The sequence below is a fragment of the Lissotriton vulgaris genome, chromosome 1_1 (genome assembly GCF_964263255.1).
Source record: "Lissotriton vulgaris chromosome 1_1, aLisVul1.2, whole genome shotgun sequence".
Lineage (NCBI taxonomy): Eukaryota > Metazoa > Chordata > Amphibia > Caudata > Salamandridae > Lissotriton > Lissotriton vulgaris.
The window spans coordinates 2118316399-2118340372 of NC_141685.1; the positions used below are offsets into that span (position 1 = coordinate 2118316399).

General features: G+C 44.6%; 1 protein-coding gene across 9 annotated transcripts in view; it reads left to right on the forward strand.

The window, feature by feature from the left end:
* The window catches only part of LOC147751685 (dihydrofolate reductase-like), a 402971-nt gene that overhangs the window by 166859 nt on the left and 212138 nt on the right, over nt 1–23974 (forward strand). For all 9 annotated transcript variants that reach the window (XM_086921705.1, XM_086921631.1, XM_086921679.1 and 6 more), the window contains one exon: nt 5441–5584. In XM_086921705.1, coding sequence (XP_086777831.1) covers nt 5478–5584 — 107 coding nt within the window. In that variant the 5' untranslated portion in view covers nt 5441–5477. The remainder of the gene's footprint in view (nt 1–5440; nt 5585–23974) is intronic.

Here is a 23974-nt window from a genome sequence, read left to right on the forward strand (position 1 = left end):
TGACTTCACGAAATCCAGACTCTGTGTTGCTAATGTAATGGCAAATACAAAAAGAGAAATCATAGACGCAAACAATCCTGAGAACCATAGGTATCATTAAAAAACACCTAAGGAGGGACGTTGACTTATATTGTGTGGGGAGGTGAGATTATTTATTGTGAGCTGATTTAAAAGTTTATAAGTGACCATGTATGTCTTCAGAGTTAACAATATCTGAAATAGTTATTCCAAATAAAAAAGAATCATTGGTTAATATGTTTAGGAGATAGTATATGCAAAAGATTTGTGCATTGTCTATGATATACATAATATAAAGTGAACATATATACATGTGATTATGAATAATATGCATTTGTTTTGTGTAGGGTAAAGGAATAAAATTGTGGAATACAAGAATAGAGACAGAAAATGTGTGTCTTGATAAGGATGGTGTTATAATTTGGAAACCATTGAAACGCGTTGACGCTATTTAGAACACAATTCAAGGACTGACACAATTTAGTTGAATATTAATCAACGTATAAACTGTGGTGTCCCAGAGTCCATTTGGATGTGTATTGGTATTTGACAAAGGTGGTGTCTTACATGTGTATGTCTCTAATATGCTGGTCATAATTGAAAACTGTCGTATTATTATGTTTTAATGCTTCATAAGGAAGGGAGTACAGATTTTTATTGTGTTGTAAGAATATATTTTGATGTGATTTTAACCCTTTTTTGTATAATGGAATGAGAATATAAATAAAAAATCTTTTTAATAAAATGCAATGATTTTACATTGAATAATAGATTCAATATTTTATATTTTATTGAACAATTTGGGTCAAGGGAATTGGTTCTTGCCTTTAGATTCCACAGTCTCAACATAAGTTCCTATGCACATGACACTTAAATCATCCTATCACTCCTTGACGACCCCACCTCCAACCAGAACCAACTTCCAATGACACATGACAAGCGTTGCCAACTGGATGAAGAACTGCCTGCAGCTGAAAAAATACAAGAAGGAAGTACTGATCTTCGGCAACAGCATCAACACATGGAACAACTCCTGGTGGCCATCAGACCTCGGACCTGCAGCCACTCCCTATGACCACACCAGAAACCTTGGAATCATCATTGACAACAAGCTTACCATGAATTCGCAGATCAATGCTGTCCCCTCTGCCTGCTTCCTCACTTTGCGCACCCTACTTAAGATTTTCTAGTGGCTACCTCGACAAACAAGACGCAACGTGACACAGGCCCTCATCACCAGCTGACTGGACTACAGTAACACCATCTATGCAGAAATCACCTCACACCTCCTACAGGGGCTTCAGACCATACAGAACCCCGCAGCCAGACTCACCCTCGGCCTTCCCTGATGAACCCACATCACATCCCACCTCAGGCAACTCCACTGGCTCCCCGTACAGAAGAGATGTCAATTCAAGTAGCTGGCCCACACACACAAAGCTCCAAACAACCAAGGACCCACTTACATTAATCACCGCTTGAACTTCTGCCATCCATCGAGAAGACTACGCTCCACCTCCTCTCACTTGCCCATACTCCCCGCATCTACTGAAGCAGAAGTGGAGAACGCTCCTTCTACCACATTACAGCAAAGACCTGGAACACACTCCCCATGAAACTCCTGACCATCACCTTACAGAATTTCTGGCCCTCAAGAGCTGGCTGTTCGAAGAAGCCTTCTGGTCCTGCAAGTGCCTGGATATCCTATCAGACAATTAGCTGCACTTTATAAATACTGACTGAATGATTGACAGTTATCTGGATATGCTAGACCGGGTCAAAAATAAGGCCAACCATAAAGGAGTGTGGGTCATATACAGGTACTAGGTTTGTCCCAAGGGAAAGTTTACCTTCTGACATAGAAACTTTCGTGGAGGACAAGACGTCATCAACAAGTGATCGGTTTGGCAAGCTAACAGCTGGATCTAAAGAGGAGCTTGATGATGGCAGGCTGCTAAAGAGCGGCGTCCCAGTGAGGTTGTCAAATAAGTTGGGAAAGCTCTGAGCAGGCAAAGTTGGAAGCCTGAGCCCAGGAATGCCTTGCTGTTGTTCGGCATTGATCCTAATGAAGCCTTCTATGTTTGGACTTACAAACTTTTTCGAAAGTCATATCTCCCTCGGCAGGGAAAACCAGCAAGTTGAGGCTGACTGGTGATTTGATGTCAGTGGCTGCAACTTTAATGGTGAACTCGGTCTCCATCAGTTCCTCAAGCAGAAAGTTGGCAAAAGTTTCACTTCTTGCAGTTTGGGGACAGGATGAGTACACTCTAACATCACTTAGGATGTGGAAGTTGCCACTTTGGGTTTGGACTCACTCCAACTGAGGTCAGTAGCAGGGTCCACTGCATGTCCAGCTGAAACTGGTCAGCTAGGCAGCTGCAGTGAGAGAGGCCTCTGGAAGTTGGTTGCGTCCTTGTAGCTCAAACAGGAGATCAGCTAGTTGGCCCTTGGAGCACAGCTGGGGTATTGGGTTCAGGGCAAGCACGTTCAGTCTTCCTTTGGTTTTCAGACAGTAGGGCAGTCCTTCTTCTGATCCTCACAGGACCAGGGGAATTCTGAGGCGCGTATTGAGGATGCCAAATTCATGCCCAGTGCCAGGCTGTGGGAAGCTCCTGGCCACTCCCTAACCATTGGGGTAAAAGATACCAGGGTGACCCTTCCCACTTTTGCAGCACATTCCATGTGTATTATTGTGAGCTATCCCACAGTATGCCTCTTTTGCTAAATTCAACATGGTAGGACCTTTCTTGCCACCCTCTATCCCCAGCCAGAGCTCCCAGTCCCCATCCAGGGGCGTGCCTATCATAATAGTTACATTCTCCATTGTAGTCACTCTAAACCAGTTCTGGGACAGCTCCCCTTCTCACTGGGTTTGGGGCCTAGTTGTCCAGGAAGACAAAAGCGAGGCATGCCTAAGTGTGAACTACATCTGCCATTGACAGGGTAGGTGAAGCTCAGGAAGGGACTGGACACACCCAGGCCACCCTGATCAAAGAAGAAAGCACCTCCCCACTCCAAGACCTTTGTCCACTGGCTGGGAACAATCATCACCTCACCAAAGATGACACTTCAGCAATCATGTGTTTCTGGACACTGGCAATAAGGCCCTTTTGGCTTAAGGTAGAAAGTGCAATTTTCAAAGCAGTATTATAAAATCCGACGTGACCATTGAGTTGGATGTTTAATTACTATTAAAATGAGTCAGTGGGTCATTTCTCTACCGGCTCCCAAATTGAAACTAAGTACTATACGTTGTTATATTGTAATCAAGTGTTTTCTTATGGTCGAGTAGGCCTTTCTACAGGGAAAAAATAATTTAGAGGTTTTTCACTGCCAGCATATTTGTGAAAGGGGAGTGGCCTGGCTACAAATAGGAGTTGTTGGGCCTTAACACAGTGTTTAAAAGATGTATTGTAATGACTAAGAGAGGTGGGGAGCAACAAAGGAGTGAGTGGAGGCAGCAGATTGGGATAGTAAGGGAGGTAGGCTGGAGAGCAGTGGACATGAGGGCAGTAGCTACAATTTTAATTAGGCTGGGTGGAGAGAAGTGAGTAACACAGAGTACGTGAGGTGGGTAGCAGGTATTGAACAAGATAAGCAGCACATGAGAGCAGGTAAGAGCAGTGGAACAGGGTGGGGGCTCGACTTATAGCAAAACATTTAATTTTCCCTCGTCGTAGTCTGTTGAGTCCCCCCACCCTGCCCCACCACTCATAAAGGCACAAGCTGCTCCTGCATGAGGGAAGTGCCAGTGTGGGAGGAGGGCATAACATGGAAAGATGGTGGAGAAGCAGCACAGAAAGGAGAAAGCTGGAAAAAATACTTGCACTCTCATGGAATGCTTAATGATAACAGTAGTTGACTACATATGAGCAGTGGAAGGATACAAGTCACCCAATCAAAAGGATAGTTTAGAGGCTATTCAAGTGGAGGACAAACACAGGGACCTCCCCATAGGCGGGCGCTGTCCCCACCAGTCACAACGCTGCCATTGCAGCAATGTGAATGGCTTAGGCGAGGGAGGCTGCCTGCTTCCTGCGTAGCGCAGAGAATTAGCGACGACGTGGGACCAGATCGGGCCGGCTAAGGTACGTTTTTAACATTAAACCTCTGTCTCCGTCCCCCCCCCCCCCATCCGGGCGACCGCCCCGGCCCCCACCCGAGTGTCATGCCGGCCGCAACTGGACAAGCACAAGAAGAGGACAGCTACAAGCTGTCTAGTTAAGTAAGATCTAAAAAGGAAGGCATGGGAGAAGGAGGCATGGGTAAAGGTGAATCTATGGTTAGAGTATATATTTTATTTTTTATATCATTTGACATTTAGTAAGATGACAAAACAATTGTGTATGGGGATGCTGTTTAAAAGGATGTGCTATAGATGGACAAAACATCACACGTACTAAAATGAGAAAGTAATAACATAACAGTTAAGGCAAATAATCTATACGTTTAGCGGCAAATAGAATGGTAGCATGATGTATTCCTAAATTTACATCTGAAAAAAACAAATGATTGCTCGTGGTGTAAAATGCTATGAATAAAATATTAAGAAGATCACTAATATCACATTTTTAGAAGATGGAGACACACCATGGATCAGCATCATTCAATCTATATCTACCTATGCTAGCGAAATTATTCTCGATTTTGGTGGAAATTTAATTTTCAAAAGTAGTCTCATAGTCAGACTTGCCAATATTTAAATGATATTTTACAACCCTTAGCAATGGTTTATTAAATTCAGACATCTTGATGTTAAAGATGTTAAGTAGTTCATGAATCCATGTATGTCTGCCCGACATAGATTCACGGCAAAGTGACTCATTTCAATAAATCGTATTTCGAACAAGGTTGTATGTAAATAGTATAGTCCTCGTCCCAGATCCCCCCCCCCCCCCCCCCCTCCCCCGTTAGCGAAGAAAGTCGCAACATTTGCAAAAAGATAGCCGGCATAGCAGGCAAGGTATGTTTTAATACAAAGGAAATCAGCTGTAAAAACCGGCCCAACAAGCTAATAAGTCAGGCCCAGAAACACCCAAAAACCCGGTCCACACACTAACCTGTCAGACCAGCCGGTCAGGCTCTGGCTGATTGTTCAATAAGCTTCCCAATTGCAGGAAACTGTGACTCTTAAAATGGGAAAGTTACTCCGATGTCTTTTTATCTAGTGATTTGTGTGCGCAGCTTCCAATTGTATGCTACCCATGAAGTCACTTGGCGCTTCTGCAAAGAAATTGCCATTTTCCCATGCTTCAAAATAAATGGAAAAAAATGCCTGCCTAGTGTTAACTTTATTGGTTTTATTCAGAGCAGCTTGCAGAGCTGCGCATGCGCAGATTTCAGTTTGGCAAAGCTCTGTGGACTCAGCAGCAGTGCCTGTTTTTGGTCAGACACGGATACATTTCACTTTTGTGATTTACAGGTTTTTATTATCCATTGGTGTCTGTCATTTGCTTATCATGATTGAGAGCGGCGAAGCAAATGACCCCAAGCCTGTGAAACTGATCGTTGCAGCCTGTCGAAATAGGGGAATCGGGTGGAAGAGGAATCTTCCATGGAATCTCCCGTAAGTACAAATACTTTACATTAAACCGTGTTATATATAAATTATGTGTTTATAATTTTAGATCTATGGAAATAAAAAAAAATGCATTATATATGAACTAGGTTAAATGACCAACAATGTGAGTCACATGATCGTTTCTAATATATACCTTATAAAGAACTGTTGACAGAGAGCTGAAACAAAAATTCAGTCTCGCGCTATATATATTAAGTGTTACATCTTCTGGACCACTGGTGGGCACGTGTTCTCCATCTATCCTTCTATAAAACGATATATTGACGATAACAATGTAAACAACGTAGAACACAGTGGTCCATAATTCCACAGTGCGTTTGGAAGGGGACCTGCATAATGTTTACGTTGTACCCGTTTGTGCATGTCTTGATTAAATAATAGCCAGTTTTCGTATATCTAATTTTTAATTTTGTTGTTTTCATAGCAGATATTTAGGAAAAGACCTATGCTTTTTATTCTTATTTTAAAAAGCCAAGATCAAGATTTTTTTTGTTTTGAATATTGGGAGTCAGTGATTCATCAGAATTGACTTGTAATACTATGAGACATTCTTATTTATCGTTTTTTGTTGTCCAACAAAAGAGATGACAGAACATGAAACAAATCACAACAAATGACACATTGTACTTATCGTCCCAAAGAGATTCCATGAGGGAGAAAAACTCCCAACTAAAAATAAAGCATGGTGCTACACCTGGAGATATTTACCAAATATAATGTGAATATTTTCTGTACAGTGTACAAAGCACAGCACAATATATTCCATACTCCACGTATAATTCGGTCCAAAAAACTGGAGTTGGATTAAAATTGCACGAAATCTTATTACATGCATTGTGTTTTTTTCGAAGCATAATTCTTATTAGAAGTTTTCTGTGTTTTTTTAGGATTCGTTGACGTTTTTGAAGGAAACAAAGTAAGAGAATTTGGGCAATGTGTTGCTATCCTAACACTTTAGAGCCATACATTTGTATTATTTTAAAAGCCTGAACACTGCTTTAAGGTCTCAGTGCATCTGTAAAGAAACTGCAACCGTTTTGAAATCAATCAATCATCAATCATATCATTTGTAAAGTTTACTACTCACCTGTGAGGGTCTCAAGGTGCTGGGGTGGGGAATGCTGCCACTGCTCGAAAAGCCAGGTCTTGAGGAGTTTTCTGAAGGTCAGCGGGTCTTGGGTCTGCTGTAGGTGGATGGGGAGGGTATTCCAGGTCTTGGCGGCGAGGTGGGAGAACGATCTGCCGCCGGAGGTCGCTCTTCGGAAGCGGGGGACTGTGGCGAGGTCAGCGGAGCAGAGCTGACGGGTGGGGGTGTAGAAGCTGAGTCGTCTGTTGAGGTACGTTGGTCCGGTGTTGTTGAGTGCCTTGTGTGCGTGGGTAAGGAGATTGAAGTTTATCCTCTTGTTGACCAGGAGCCAGTGCAGGTGTCTCAGGTGGGGTGTGGTGTGGCTGTGGTGAGGGATGTCAAGGATCGGGCGTGCAGAGGCGTTCTGGATGCGTTGGAGCCGTCTCAGGAGTTTGGCCGAAGCTCCTGCGTAGAGGGCGTTTCCGTAGTCCAACCTGCTGCTGACGAGGGCCTGGGTGACCGTTCTTCTCAGTTCAGTGGGGATCCACTTATAGATCCTGCGGAGCATGCAGAGGGTGTTGAAGCAGGAGGAGGAGACGGTGTTGACCTGTTTAGTCATGGAGAGGGTGGAGTCGAGGATGACCCCTAGGTTGCGTGCTTGGTCGGTGGATGTTGGGGCAGTTCCCAGTGCAGTCCGCCACCAGGAGTCGTCCCAGGCCAAAGTGGTGGGTCTGAGGATGAGGACCTCCGTCTTGTCCGAGTTCAGCTTCAGTCGGCTGTTCCTCATCCATTCAGCGATGCCCTTCATTCCTTCGTGAAGGTTGGTTTTGGCAGTATGGGGGTCCTTGGTGAGGGAGAGGATCAGCTGGGTGTCATTGGCGTAGGAGATGATGTTGAGGTTGTGCCGACGGGCGATGTGGGCGAGCGGTGCCTTGTACATGTTAAACAGAGTTGGGCTGAGGGATGAGCCCTGGGATATGCCGCAGATGATCTTGGTGGCTTCGAAGCGGAAGGGGGGAAGGCGGACGCTCTGTGTTCTGCTGGAGAGGAAGGACGTGGTCCAGGGCCTTCTCTTGGATCCCGGCGTTGTGGAGGTGTGTTCGTAGTGTGTGGTGGCAGACCGTGTCGAAGGTGGCTGACAAGTCCAGGAGGATGAGGGCCGCCGTTTCACCGTTGTCCAGCAGGGACTTGATGTCATGGGTGGCGGCGATGAGGGCAGTCTCGGTGCTTTGGTTGCTGCAGAACCCGGACTGGGAAGGGTCCATGATGTTGTTCTCCTCGAGGTAGCGGGTCAGTTGTTCCTTGACGGTTTTCTCGATGACCTTTGCCGGGAGCGGGAGCAGGGAGATGGGCCGGAAGTTCTTGAGGTCCTTGGGAGCCGCCTAGGGTTTTTTGAGTAAGGCGTTGAACTCGGCATGCTTCCAGCTCTCTGGGAAGGTTGCTTTCTCGAAGGAGATGTTGATGACTTTCCGGAGATGGGGTGCGATGGCTGTGCTGGCTTTGTTGAAGATGTGGTGTGGGCATAGGTCTGACGGAGATCCAGAGTGGATGGTGTTCATGATCTTGATGGTGTAGTCGTTGTTGATGTTGGTCCAGGAGAGCAGGCGGTTGGTGCGGGTGGTGGTCGTGGGGGCGGAGGTCTCAGTGGTTGTCGGGGCGGTCCTGACATTGAAGCTGTTGTGGATGTTTGCGATCTTTCGGTGGATGAAGGTAGCCAGCGAGTCGCACAGGTCTTGCGAGGGTGGGACGTCTTTGGTGTTGGAGACTTCCTTCACGATGTTGAAGAGCTCTTTGCTGTTGTGCGCGTTGATGTCTAGGCGGTCTTTGAAGGAGGCCCTTTTGGCTGATCTGGTGAGGTGATGGTGTCTGCGGGTGAGGTTCTTGTGGGGTGCGTGGCTATCCGGTGTTCGTTCACGGAGTCAGATCTTCTCCAGCTTTCGGCAGGTTTGCTTGGAGGCCCGGAGGTCTTCAGTGAACCAGCTAGCTTTCTTGTTGGTGTGACTGTTGGAGGGTTTCTTGATCGGGGCGAGGGTATCGGCGCAGTCGTTGAGCCACTGTCTGATGTTGCGGTAGACAGTGTCAGGGTCGGCGGTTGGGGTCTGGGAGAGGGTGGTGGTTATCTGGTCTTTGGTGACTTTGCTCCAGCAGCGGCTAGGCATCTGTTGGGTGCAGTGGTGCGTGGTGGGTTTCTTGAAGGTGAAGTTAATGCAGCGATGGTCAGTCCAGTGGAGTGCGGTAGTGTGGTTGAAGGAGACGTGGGGGCTGGCGGAGAAGATGGGGTCAAGCGTGTGACCGGCGGAGTGGGTGGGTGTTGTGATGAGTAGTCTGAGTCCGAGGTTGGCTAGGTTGTCGATCAGGGTGGTGGAGTTGGTGTTGTTGTTGTTCTTGAGGTGGAAGTTCAGGTCCCCGAATAGGATGTAGTCTGTGGAGGCGAGGGCTTGTGTGCTGTCGAAGTCGGCGATGGAGTCTCTGAACTGTGGTCCGGGTCCGGGGGGTCTGTAGATGAGGGTTCCTCTGAGGGTGGTGTTAGGGTCGGTGTGGATCTGGAAGTGCAGGTGTTTGGCGGTGCTGAGGGTGTCGTCGGTGTTGGTCGAGACTCTGAGAGTGTTCCTGTGGACAATGGCGATTCTTCCTCCTGCTCCGTTGGTGCGGCCCCTGCGGGTGATCTTGTAGCCTTCCGGGACGGCTATGGCTATGTCGGGTGCCGAGGCGGGGTTCAGCCAGGTCTCCGTCAGGAAGGCGACGTCTGGGGAGGTTGAGTCGAGTAGGTCCCAGAGTTTAACGGCGTGTTTGCTGGCGGAGCGGGTGTTGAGAAGGATGCATCTGAAGTGGTTGGGTTCTTTCCTGGTCGGCAGCATGGTGGGGCGGATGCTTGTGAAGCTGCAGTTCCGGCAGGTGAAAGTTCTGTGGGTTCGGGGTGGCCAGGAAGCATGTGTGTGATCGTCTGGTGTTGAGTACGTGGAGGGTTCTGGCATCGTAGCGGTGTCGGGCATCGTGGCGTTCGCAGGGTCCTGGCGCTGGGCGCGGTCCATGCACGGACGGGTGCAGACAGGCTTCACTTAGGGGCGCCATTGGGGTGCCAGCGGCGCGCCCCCGCTGCTTACTCGCTGCGCGCCCTCCAAATGAGGGGATGTGGGAGAGAGGAGCAGCTGAGAGGGGGGAGCGGGCGGCAAATAGAATTTGGGGGGCGGGCCGCAGGGATGCATCGGCTGGAAAAACAGGCGGGTCGCGGCAGAACTGGGTACAGGAAGTAAAAAGAAGTTTAGGCAAGAAAACAAGTACAGGCACAGAGGAATAAAAACAAGTCTGGGCAAGAAAACAAGTACAGGCACAGAGGAATAAAAGCAAGTCTGGGGAAGAAAGCAAGTACAGGCCCAGAGGAATAAAAGCAAATCTTGGCAAGAAAGCAAGTACAGGCACAAAGGAATAAAAACTAGTCTGGGAAAGAAAGCGAGTACAGGCACAGAGGAATAAAAACAAGTCTGGGCAAGAAAGCAAGTTAGGCACAGGGGAACAATACAAGATTAGGCAAAAACAATGCAGGCAGAGCCGTGCAGCAGCGAGGGGAGCGACCTGCCTGCAAACTCTAAGTGGTAGAGAGCTCATGTGTTGGGCACTGGTGAAAATCATAGTGGGACAAGGGTCTGGGAAGCATCCTGGGCCTAGAGTTTGCTAATGAGCTATTAACACCCAAAAGGGTCTTACTAGAGAATAAACCCACCCATTAACGTACTGCTCTAATGTCCATACTAACACACACTATGTACGTCTCAGTGGTGCGAGTGTAAATGAAGAAAAAAGGAAAGACCAGAAGGAGGTGTGACTAGATAGGGCAAAATAGGCCTATACTTTTAGGAGGAGAACCCTCACTCTCCAGCAGGTGACATGCTTCATCATAGCTTACCCTCCTCACAATAGGACCGCAAGATCCCCAGTGTGGGCTACAACTCCCCAAGAAGCAAAGAGGAGGAGCCGAGGTTGTTTGTTGTTAAGATGAGCAATGTAGATGTATAAGATTGAGGGACAGAGTGCCAAAATAATGAAATGTGTTGTTAAAACTATTTTGTGGTGGGCGAAAATTGTCCTTTACTCTGGTGCCCCTCTTGGATGGAGTTAAAAAATGAGCAGACCAAGGGTAATCCTATCTTATGTGGTCAACATGTTTCTGCCAGGTAAGACTTGATAAAGTTCAATGGCATTTTTTAGGATCTGAAATATATGTCACTCTGCTACAGTGTTTTCATAAAAGTATTTTTTAAATACCAACCATACATTCGACTTGGTAATTATTTGTGTAGCCCTGAGAGGGTACTCGTCCTAACAGCGTAGTGCTCTCTTGCCATGTCTAATCACACCTCCTTCTGGTCTTTCCCTCTTTGTTTCATTTACACTCGCACCTCCGAGACGTACACAGTGTGTGTTGGTTTGCTGATGAGCCCCAGCCATTTTTTAAGTGGACCTTAAGCTTCTCCCCTGCTGTAACTGGTGGGTGGGTCACCCACCATTAGAAAAACATTTCAGCCCCTGCTTGGCTATGCCAGCTAGGCTCCCTTGAACTAACCAAATGTGCTCTTGGTTGTTAGATAGCCCTCGGTTACAGCTCTATCACTGTGTACCTAAGCCATGAGAACAGCTGCTGCATCTGAGTGGTGTTTAAGTATGAGCATAATAGTGTAATTGTTTCCCCCCGAAAGTATAAAAAATATCAGTATATTACACAAATTGCACTTTGGGGTATCTCACGTAAAAATGTAATGAAAGGGCATTCCTTGGGTTGCAGAGGGGATGGTTGGTCCACCGAAAAATGACTCTCACAACATATTTTCTGCTTGAATCTGTCTCCCGCAAGGTATTTTTAGCTCACAGTAACCGTATGCAGCTAAAAATTGTAGACATTATACAATGGCATAATTTTTAACCTGCAAATGATGTGTAATCTTAATAAAAAAGTGTGTGGGCTAAGTTGCAACCCAACCTCTTGGTGTAGGTGTTAGTTAATCTGGATAATTAAAGCATGTACACGTAGAGAGCCCCAGCCCTCTCTATCTATCTACACAGAGCAAGGATCAGGACATGAGAACAGTAACTGATCTCCATGGAAACAAGCATTAGTAAATGCATTAGGTTTCGCCTATGTGATTAATAATATACTTTTTTTTTGTTGTAAGCTATGCCTTGCTGAGTAGTTGTACAATATAAGTTACAGAAAGTCTGTTAAAATGTCATGACTTATTTATGTACATAAAGGCAATGCATTGTGTTGTTACTAGTGGTATTATAAAAGTGGGGAGATTAGGAAATGGTGGAGCTATGGGAAGAATAGGTAATGGTAGGATGAAAAACCATACAAGTACAGCGTAAGCGATGTTTGACAAATCCAGAAAAACAAGATTATAAAAACTAGTTGAAAAGGTGTTGTAGGGTAATGTCTGTTAGACCTGGCATCCTTGGCGTGGTTTCCCCTGTCTTTCCACTTCTACCCCCTGGATTGTTGATTGTTGAGGCCCTAGGTACCCCCATAGGCAGTGTATGTGAAAGGTAGGACATGTACTGGTGTGCTTTACATGTCCTGATAGTAAAATATTGCCAGTTTTGTTTTTCACTATTGCAAGGATTAGCTCTCCCATAGGCTATCATTGGGGCCATCTTGTAACATTTTACGAGTGTAACTTTCAATTAGGAACAGCTAGTGATTTGGAGTTTGGGCTCTCTGAGCTCAGAATTTAAAAACACATCTTTTAGTAAAGGTGATTGTGTGTTTGGAAATGACATTTTTAGAAAGTGGGCTTTTTGTTGTTTAGTCATCCTGTGCCACTGTCTGTCTGTGGAATCAATGTCTAATTTAGACTGACAGGAGCCTGTTTGTTCATTTACTCTAGACAGTCACCCTAAGGAAGTTTGTGAGCAATAACAAGACCTTAAAATCTTGTTATCTTCTCACATTTGCTCCATTTTCAAAGACGGAGGACAAAAGTTAGTGTGTTTTCCTACTCGCCAGAAAGGGCGAGTAGGACCTAAAAATAGCTCGACCTCATACAATTTACCTCGCAAATGCGAGTGGTCGAGTGGATTTGTCGAGCCTTGCCTGAACTCCAGGGCTGGATGTTCTGTCCTGCCAAGTGGTATCAATTCCAGTTCTATGCCCTTAAACCATAAAAATCGATGCATCGTCCTTCCAGCGCCTGTTTTACAGATGGAGCACAGCCATGCAGGAGAAATTTCCATGCATCGGTGCCGGGCAGCTGAAGAAATCGACGCAGCAGCTGCCTGCAGCCGAAGAAATCGCCACAGCCTGAGTTCAGCGCACAATGTCTTTGAAATCCGAGCCCCCTGCACTGACTCCAACACAGGCCGTACTGTGCAGCTGACAAGATCGATGCACCGTGGGACTGTGGCTGAAGAAACCGATGCACTAACTGTGTGCCAACACCACATCGATCTCCAGAGCATCCAGATTTCCACGCATCGCACCTGTGTGACAGGTTTCCAAATGCATTACTCGCAAACCAGAATCGTCTTGGATTTCGGTGCATAGCTTTCCCTTAAAGTCCTGATTTGACGCAACACTGCTCCTGCGTGCAGCAGAACTGATGCATCGCCTCCCCAGGGACTCGGGAACCAACTCATTTTTATGGACTGTGATGGTCCCTTTAAATCAAAGTTTATCCTGTGATTGTAATGGGGTGGGGGCGGTAGGGCTCATGGATATGGTTCGTTCTTCTTAGTGCAAAAACAGGGGAGTTAAGACATGATATATGTCTTACTTAAGTCAAGGCATAAACTTTGATTTAAAGGGACCATCACAGTCCATAAATCTCTATATGCAAAAAAAAATGTAATATGTAAATGCCATGCACGCATGGGTGTATGATTTGTCCTCACCACTATGATCATTTTGATCAAGCCTGAAGCAATGTGATGCACACGTAAGTACAAGCCTGGATCATCTATTTTGTGTGTTTCTATATTACATGTGTCTTGATGATTTGCGTTGGTGTTTTTATTATCTTGCAGGTAAACAACCACCGAAAACAAATGTGTTTTCTTTCTTTCAGTGTCACACCTTAGCGTGTGCACACTTTTTTCACCTTTAGACATAGGACCTCACCCCAGTCTGCTTCACAATATTTTTGTCCTGACGAAAGCCAGCTAATGGAATCTACTGGCTATAACATGTAGACCTTTTTATTGGATACATGAGTTAAACCCAAACTTGCAAGGTATCCGCTTTAACTTACTTTTTACCCTGCCGTAGTGCCCCCTTATTAAATTGACTCCTTTTTGAGGGTGACCATATAGACAGTTTTACATCACAAATCACTACACTCACTTCACCACCAAAATAACACCCGCTCTGCTGTAGTTCAGGCGTCTTAGCACACCCAAGATGCACTCGGCACCTTGGGTGGGAACCCAATGATGAAGCATGCCACCAACTCGGTTGGTGGGTGAGGGTTCTTTTAAAAAACCGAAGGGTATTCTTTGGACACAAACTGATCATTCCTTTGAAGACCAGTCCTTGTTTATACATTGATTTAGCAGGGGAAGTGAACTAGCTGCCCGAATTCCTCACTTTCTTATTGATAATGATATAACGGAAAATACAGCAAACAATTTAACAGGTTTTTAGTGCTAAAACAATACAATCTGCATAGTAAAGGCCAGTTAAGAAAAAGTCCAGGCTTACCACCTACCTGTTTACTAATCTAAATGCTTGGTGTTAAAAAAGGAGAGTGCCGGTATACAGCGTCCACAAGTGAGAGAATGCCATTATGCTTGAAACTTGCGGTACTGAGGAAGATTCATTTTATTTCATGCCACGTCGAGTTCTTTTGAATCTGCACTTTTGGGGCGTTTCATCTCGTGATTGCGGCACTTGACTCTAGGCATTAGTCAGAGTCATCCAGAAGAGTTGTTCCTGTGCCTATCATTTAATCAGATAGAGTCACGGGCAAAATTTTTCCTGGCCAAATTAAGCGACATTCTAATACTTTTATAGGCTGCAGCTAAAACTCTGAACCGTTTAAAGGCTACTAAATCATTATCAGAGGACACAGCTTCATCCCATTGTCCCTGAGAGTCTCTTATTGAAATTACATAGTGATCTGATCTATCCTTTTGTTAAGATCATTTTCCTAGACCATCATGACTACCTGATGAAGGCATTGAGCCGAAACGCGCATAGACATGAATTGTGATAGCCATGACCATGTCTGTTTTTTTGTACTTCTGATTAATTAAAGTTGTTTTGTTGGTAAAGGTCATCTATTGTTGGCACACACATTTAGGTTCTATATCGACAACATCATGTTCTGATATATGTTAAATAAACCTATCATGTATAGGCCACACACAAGATTATAGATGTAGCCTTATTATGAGAAAAATGGTATGTCATTCTTTTCCTCTTTATAGAATTGTGAAAATATAAGATTTTTTACCATTTAACTTATAAACATAATAAAAATATATATATTTGAAAGAACTTTTCTCTTTCTTTTGGTCATATAGTGTGTTTATTTGTGTTTAGGCCCACTTTGTCATCCATTTCCTAAATAGGTTACTTACACTTAGTTAGACTCCCTAATTCAAAAACTTAATTTAGGGGTAGCCTTTTTTGTTACATGTAGAGTACTCACACAAAAGAAAAAAACTTTTTATTTAAAAGTATTCCAAAATAAAAGACACTTTTTAAAAAAAAAACAGCAGCACAAATCCCATACAGTTACCAAACATGCTTGCTCACAAAGACAATTTTTGATGCAATGCGACAACAATGTCCAGTACCTGGCAATTTCAAATTCACTGCTCTTGAAACTATGCAGCCTCCCTTGCCGGCCAGAAGAAGGAATAGGTTGCAGTGACAAAACTCAAGGAAAACTTTTAGAATGGGTTTGTTACCGTGTTTCCAATCGAAGACTCTGCCTCAGTTGTCTGGTGCTGTAATGTGATACAGAAACTGACCCAACAGATAAAGGAGGTGAAAAACTCCCATTCAAAGCACCATGGAGTGTGCTTATGTAAATCACTGCAATTATTTTGTTTGGGTTTATGCTTCATATTGTGCCAACAACAAACACATGGCACAGATATTATTTTTTTAGTAGCAACAAACAAATGACAGAAAAGAAATGCAATTATATTAGCGGAACAATATCATAATGAATGTGAAAATTAGTTAACATTTCCACCCACTAAAGCAGAGTTAAAAAAGCACGTTTTAAATGTGTGCAGCCAGAGGAAGCTAAGTGTCAGTAAACAGTAAATGCTGTGCAGCTTTAACTTAAGAAAAAAAGTTCCACAACGTTTGGGCCCGATGTCACTGCACCTGCTGCACCATTCAAATCATGACTCTAGTGCCTGCAAGATAACTACATTTGTGACTGCCTGTTTAGTTGTAAAATATAACAATAAACAGTGATTATTGGGGTACCTAGAGCTTTTGGTCATGGTTCTACTGCACCTGCTAAACCATTGAAATCATGGCTCCAGTGCCTGCTAGATAACTGCACTTGTGACTGCCTGTTTAGTAGTAAACAATAGAAATATTAGATGTTTAGTGGTCTGCCTAGAACTTTTGGTTCGGGTGTCGCTGCACCTGATGCACCATTGTAATCATGATCCCTGTTTCCCTGTTCTACTGCACCTGCTGCACCATTGTAATCAGGATCCCAGTGTCTACTAGATAACTGCACTTGTGACTGTCTGTTTAGTAGTAATATTTTGCAATGATCTGTGTTTAGTGGGATCCCTAAAGCTTTTGGCCTGATGCCACTACACCTGCTGCACCATTTAAATCAAGGCCCTTAAAACTGCAAGGTAACTGCAATTGTGACTGCCTGTTTAGCAGTAAAATATGGCAAAATTGGGTGTTTAGAGGCAAAGATAACTAAATGTAAAGGGTATGCAGCTTTGCCATAAGAAAAAAAGTTCAAACCACCAACACTGATGGGTATGTGTAGTTAGGCCACAGAAAACTGATGAGAAACTAATGAAAAACCTGACATTTGTTTCCTTACCGAAACGTGGCTCCATAGCCAAGCATCGCCCGAAATTGCCATAGCCTTTCCCTGCATCGGGCCCCCAAAGCAGACTCTGCATGCCTTTCCGTGGCGGCATTGCCGCCACCGAAAGGCACCGGTCAAAGCCCATTGTAAAATGGCTGGCGGTGTCTGATAGACACCGCCACCATATGAACCCTTTTCTGCCCCGTTCGCAAGGCGACCGGGGCGGAAAAGCGTCGGACGGTCTTTCCGTCCGCCGCGGACCCCCCAGCCAGCCATACTAATATGGCGGGGGTCATTCCGGCACGGATAGCGGGCAAATTGCCTCCACCAGGCCGGCGGTGGCTACCGCCCGCCTGGCGGGGGCGATCCGTCCGCCATCCTAAGGGGCCCCTAAGCCCGGGCGGAGTCTACGTGAACCTACGTGAAGCGGTAAAAACTCTGAAACCCTACACGGGGTTCCAGGAGCATGCGTAATTGCTTGTTCTGCATGCTCGCGTATGCTCGCAAGAATGTTTTTGACGTTTGGCTATGCATATTACATGTTCAGGGGGAAATATTGTGCAAAATTCACCACGCGGTCGTCTATGGGCGTGGCCATCTTGTTTTTCTACTCTTTGCATGGTTCTGGGGCCCGTTTTTCATCCCTCTCCAATCTTTTAAATCCTTTGTTTTTTACAGTGTTTTTCAGTTCTTTTTTTATTTATTATCTATCCCTCTCTCTCTCCCTAAGTGTATATTTTGCGTTTTATTTCTACTTTTACTGCGTTTTGTTTGTGCTATTTTTATATTACTTGCTTTTTATTTTTTTTACTTTCCTACTTCTTCTCCTGACTCTATTTTTTACTTATACATTTTCTTTTACGCCTGCCCCCCCCCCCCGAACCATGGCTAAGGCTAGTAAGAAGGGAAGGCCAAGGTTAATGCGACCAGGAGCAGCCTTCCTTGTGGAAGACGGTGCCCGGAAGGGGTGCAACCCGGGCCCTGTTCTCCGAGGGGGAGGTGGCCACCCTTGTTCTTTTTGTACAGCGCCACCTCCCCTCAACGTTTGCAGCAGGTGGCAGGCCTGGATCTGGTACCCAGGAGCGTCACCGCCAGTGGGCGAGGGTGCACTGAGGTTTTGTTGCTCTGAGGTCCTGTGCACCCACAACCAGCTGACTCACCGGTGGTCTGACATCTTGGACTGGTTGCAGACCTGCTAGGTGTTGAGGTCGTGTGGCTTGGTGAGTAGCTAAATATAGTACTATTGTGTGTTCTGTTCTGTGTTATCCCAAATAATATTTTTTTCCCAAATAACAACAATGCTGCTGCTTACATTCAGGCAAGTTACATTTAAAAATCTTATATTATGTGATTGTTATTCTTCTAGAGACTAGACAGGTGCTCAGCGCTACTAATCTTACTTATTTGCAACTTTGTACTCACTTGGGCTGATTATGTGAAAGAATTTAGAGAACTTGAGTTAGGCAATTCTAGAGAGACTCCTTTATTTTGTCCTGTCACTCAGATAGTAGTGGTAGTTAGGTAGTTTAGTTACTTATTATTAGTTGGTAATTTTTTAGCTGTCCGCGTGACGCGTCCTCTATGACGTGCTGTTGACTCCAGCCCTTAGTGGAACCTTTTCTCGATTGTTAGTGAGTGAGTAATATAGCAACTCATCAGCACATCAGCAGCAACCAACCAACAATGTGGTGTATGCAGTATGCATGCGTCCATCTATGCACTTTTGAGGACTAAAATAAATGGAAATGCAGACTTAGTGAACAATTGGCCAAAGGGGGTTGATTCATTGATGATTTGGAATGAGATTGAAACTTAGAAGATGCAAATATATTTGATAGCAATTCATTTCCAATGTCTTTGGAATAGGTGGGCTAGGTGGTACTTAGGTTTAGCATTCTGGAATCGGAAAGGAACACTGGATTAATAAATAATAACTAGACGGTCCACGATACTACTAGTCGATCAGATTAGGTAGGTCAATTTCATTGCAATGTTTCCCTTCCTTTCCAAAAATGTTTTAGATTGGTGTGAAACAAATATAATATTTTAAAAAACAATCAATTTGTGTCTCTTTATTACACTTACATGATCAGCATCCACGTGCAAGAAGTCAACTCGGTCTGAGGTGGGAGCTGGAGGTACCTCCCAGGGCCAGGGTAGCTCCTCTACCGAGGGCTCTGCTGCTGGCTCCAATAAGTCCTCCAATTGTTAATATTAATATTTATGTTTCCCTAACTTTCACTGCACCTTTCTTTTTCCGAACTATTATTTCAGTTTCCTAATTATAGTTTTTACCAAATCTTCTTTGATCTATCTGTTTCTAAATCTTGTTATTCCTGCATTACCTACCTACTTAGTTGTATTTTTTTCTAGTGTCTGTTTTATTACATCAATCTAACTGCCTTTGACTCTGTACTACTGTTAGTCTGTCTATAGCTCACCAGGTTGGCCACTCTTTATTTTTTTAAAGTTTTAAAACTCCTATTCATCAATCGCTCTAGCCTCTGAGTCCAGTCATTTGGGTTGTCCTCTTCTTAATCTTGAGAGGCTTTTCGACAATTGCCACCAACAAAATACCGAACCAGATAATGTACTATTTTTGATAGGATAGGACATACTACTATCGACTCTACTCCAGAACCCGATTTGTACTAGTGATGTATATGGTGTGTGTATGTTTTGTACTTTCAATCTTACTACAAAAAAAAACGTAATGGGGGAGGTGTCTATGGCATATGAAAAATATGTAATGATTTTTTCTAGGTGGTGCCAGCAGCAGGACAGGCAACGCCAGCGAGGAGGGAGCAGATGTGGCAGCTGCTGCAGGGGTGGGTGAGTCAGCAGCAATGGCGGATGGTGGTAAGTTATACTTATATTCCTTACTTGTTGACAATAGTTAGACACTCGCTGCAAGGGTGTACACTGTACTGTTGAGAGAGTCTAAGTTATGAACAACCATTGAAGAAGACACCCTTTACTTAGCATTAGCAATAGCATTAGCGGCAGGAGTTGAGTAACTAACGGCCTCTTCTATCTAACTTCAACTCAGCGGGGAAAGTTTTATGAAGAAGATTAAGAGTCAGACGGCCTTGATGGATGGGTTGAACGAAAAGGGAAAGAAGGATTGTAGGAGGAATGGCGGGCGCCATGTAATATATGACTGGCAGAGTAGGATGCGTTGGATACATAGGTGGCTGATAGGAATCGGATGCATGGGTTGTTGAAGGATGGGTGGAAGTTGAAAGAAAGGATGCCTGCCTGGATGCATGAAACTGTATGGGTGATAGGAATAATCCTCCAACGGGGGTTCATGTATCAAACTGAAATGCAAGCAAGGAAGGACGCATTGGTGGTGGTTTATATATATATTTTTTACAAATGTATGTTGTTGGTGAAAGGTTTGTTGAGAGATTAAGAAGAATGATAGCCATGTTTACTTTGAATCGATGGATGCCTGGATGGTATTCAATCATCACAGCATAGGTGGAGACTGTCACTGGATGAAGACAATGTAAAAGAAAAATAAACTGTGCCAAAGTAGCTAAGCCAAGGAGAATAGAGTAAGATTAGACTTAAAAAATTATAATGCTAGAAGAGCAATGCAGTGATAAATGGGAAAATTACTGGGAAGAGAAACAAGGACTTTTTTTCAAGGTTTTTGATTCAAGGTTGTATTTCAGAATACTGCCTTGACTCAAAGCAGTTTTCAAGCACAGCATATACATTGTGTATTTATGTACCCATACCTACCCTTTATCAAACGCCTCCCTCCGACTCCAAGGCACACTCCATACCTATGTCATTTTCAACTGTGTCAGCCTGCCATGGTTACACAATCAATCAATAGTACCTAACGTTGTCCCATATATAATCAATGATTATTTGGATCAAATATCATCTTCCTTGTTGTAGTAGTTAAGGTGAAACTGAAATTGAGCAGTTGCCATTGATGTAACATAGTATGGCCATAATAGAAATACAAGGTCATTGTGTAGTTGTAGACTACAGCTGCCCCAACAGCAGACAGTAGTAAATAAAAATAATGTGAGCCTGCGACACGATTATGTCTGTCTAGGGTGCAAGCTGATTGTGCTGGCATGCCTACAACAAAGGTTAATTTAGCTAAACAAGAGAGAGAGGAGAAGACTTGTCTACTCCATAGCGCCTAGTAGTAGTAATGCCTGAGACTCCCTCAAATGTTAGAGGCCGAGGAATTAGGAGGATACCATAAATGTTATGTACTGTGTTTGCTAGTTCTACTGTGCCACTATGTGTAGAATTAATTTTGTGTTTCTGTTTTGATAAGAGTATTGGTTACAATTGTCTTTTTCTTTTCTTTCTTGATATAGCTACTCCTTCCCAGCCAAAAGCATAACCAAACAGGCAGGAGTTAGCAGCCATGGCCCGGCGCTGAAAGCTGGAGGCCAACTGTACAGAATATTGGTGGCTGTTGGCTCTGGTGGAGGAGTAGAAGGTGGCAGCAGCTGCAGCCTCGTCCAGTGCCCCAGGCCCCAGCCAGGCCCCCCCATTGGTACAGCGCCACGATTTGCCACACTTCATTGAACACTGCTGCCCCGCCTGTGGGTACAACTGTAAAGCATTCAAGTGCTGCATGCTCCTCCGGATGGTGCGTCTAGAGGAGCGGATAAAGGTCTTGGAGAGTAACCCATGAGCCTACTGCTAGAACTGGTAGAAAGTTGGGTTATATTTATGGACAATGGAGTGGACCTTGGAATCTTTATTGGTTGGGGTTAGAGAAAGGGGTGTTTATTTTGTTAGGAGAGAAACATTATTTATACTTAAAGTTTACATAAAATGTAAATGTTTTTTGGGGGGTTACTCTTTTGCTTCGCATGGTTTCCTTTCCTGCTGCAGGGCTGCAGCCAACTTTTGATTGAAATATTCTGCGGATAGTGTATCACACCAACAGATAGATGTGGTACCCTCACTTGTGACTTGTCCTACTAGTACTTTTGGTCTCTCCTCCTAGTCTATGCAGTCTGCAACTGGACTCGTAAGGGTGTGGGTGTGGGAATTAATGAATTAATTCCCATATTATTAATTGTGCCTCCCTCAAGCCTTTACTCTTACCTGTGATTAATGTTTATTTATACTTAGGCAAAGCAATGGCTGCATGGTGATGATGGTTTAGTTTCCTAAGATGCCGCGGTGGTAGGGTAATAGTAGTAGACACTGACAGTAGTATTTGCATTAAAAAAATGAGACAGTCAGTCACCTGAGGGAGACTCGGGAGCGAGTAGTCGAAGTACAGTACACAAGAAGACTGTCAAAGAAGAAACCATGATGATGATAAGCAATGCAAAAGTAAAATATAGCATAATGGTGGCGAGGATAGCCTAGTACAAGTTATAAACTGAAGTTGGCTCGACCTATGAAGTGGAGAAGCGTAACCTTTAGTGTTAGAAGGATGATGCATCGATGACGGCAATTAATTATGATGGATTATGTTCTTCTGGAAAATAAATTGGCATGGGTGGGCAAGCAGAAGAAGATCCTTGCCCACATCTGCCCCAGCAAGTGTTTGGTCAATTTTATTGGTGTAAATTTAATTTAGTCACACCTCAATATAAATCACACAGCCCGGTGGAAGAGGGTTAGTGTTTGATGATTGGTTGGGAAGGGGTATTTGAGGGAAAGGTTTGATGAAGACAAACACTACACATGGAGACTCACAATATTCGCAGACGACTGTTGGACTTGGCCATTTTTTGCAGGGTCATCCTTGAACTTTTTGCCTTCCTCTTGTATTGTTTCTGACCTGTTTTTGTTCGTTTTAGGACTCTGGGTACTTTACTACTGCTGATCAGTGCTAAAGTGCATATGCTCTCTGTATAAAGTGTGATAGTAATTAGTTGTCCATAATTGGTATGTTTGCCTTACTAGTAAAGTCCATAGTAAAGTGTACTATGTGTGCCAGGGCTGGTAATGCAAATGCTACTAGTGGGCCTGCAGCACTAATTGTGCCACCCACATAAGTAGCCCTAAATAGAGATCTCATGACTGCCACTGCAGTGCCTGCGCACAGTTTGTTAACTGTCTCGTTGTCCTGACAAGTGCGCCCACTTGCCAGGCCTTACCTTTTCTTTAGTAGGCCAAAGGTACCCGCATGGGCAAGGTGCAGTGTATGTGAAAGGTAGGACATGGAATGAGGTGTGTACCGTATCCTGATAGTGAAATACTGCCAAATTTGTTTTTCATGGTTGCTAGGCCATCTTGCCCATAGAACAGAATGGGGAATGGTGGGTACCATGTTTTCAGCATATCTTCCCATAGGCATAAGATGTAGAGTTAGAGTTTAGTGTGCCTGAACTCAGAATTTAATAACACATATTTTTGTGAAGATGGTTTTTAAATTGTGTGTTTAGAAACCACACTTTTAGAAGTGGCTGGTCACTTGTCTTAAACCATACTGTGTGCCCTGGTTGTGTATTGACTGTCTGGGTTTGAATGGCACAGGGTCTGGGGAGTGTCCTGACACCAGGGAGGTGTAGGTGAGACAGCACAGGCTGGCCTGCATTTGGTGTAGTGGTAGGAGTAGCCCCTTTGATGCGAAGAGGCCTGTGCTGCTGCCACAAAAGAATCGCTGCACCTCCTGCGGAGTGTCTGGGGTCCAGACCCTCACTATTCAAGGAAGGGGGTGTGCACTAGCAGAAAGACACCTAGGTCTGGTTTGGACCAGGCTCAGAGCCCCCTGAATACAAAGACTTCAAAGGCATTTAGGGGTATAAATGTGAGAACTGAAACCCCTAAACTCAAGACTGAAATTCCAACTGAAAAAGGATTGAAACTACTTTGTGATCAAGAGGAACCTCTGCCAAAGGAAAACAGCTGAAGAGACTGAAGAGAAGGACTGCCCTTGCTGTGTGTTCTGGGGCTGGCCTGCAGTTTGCTGATTTGACTAAAGAGAGGACAAGGGACTTTGCCGTTTGCTGTGTCACCCTGCTTGAGAGGACTTTGCTGTGTCCTGAAATAACCTGTCTCCAAGGGCCCGAGGAGAGTTGGTCCCCTGTTGTGGAAACATAGGAACATCAAAGTTTCCAACCGTGTCTCAGTGGCGCTTGGTGTGTGTGCTTTTGCATGCCTGACACTGCCATGTGATCTGTGGTGCTGTTTACGAGGTGCCCTGTGACCGCATTGCCCCCACAGCGTGAAACATCGTCCACCCTGCTGGATTGCTGTTTGTGGCTCGAGCCAATATTGTAACTGAGGCAATGAGTGAGGTCAGCCGCTGCCGGCCCGAGCCGCAAAGTGCTAAAAGATTTCTTGAAGCTAAGGAAGCTG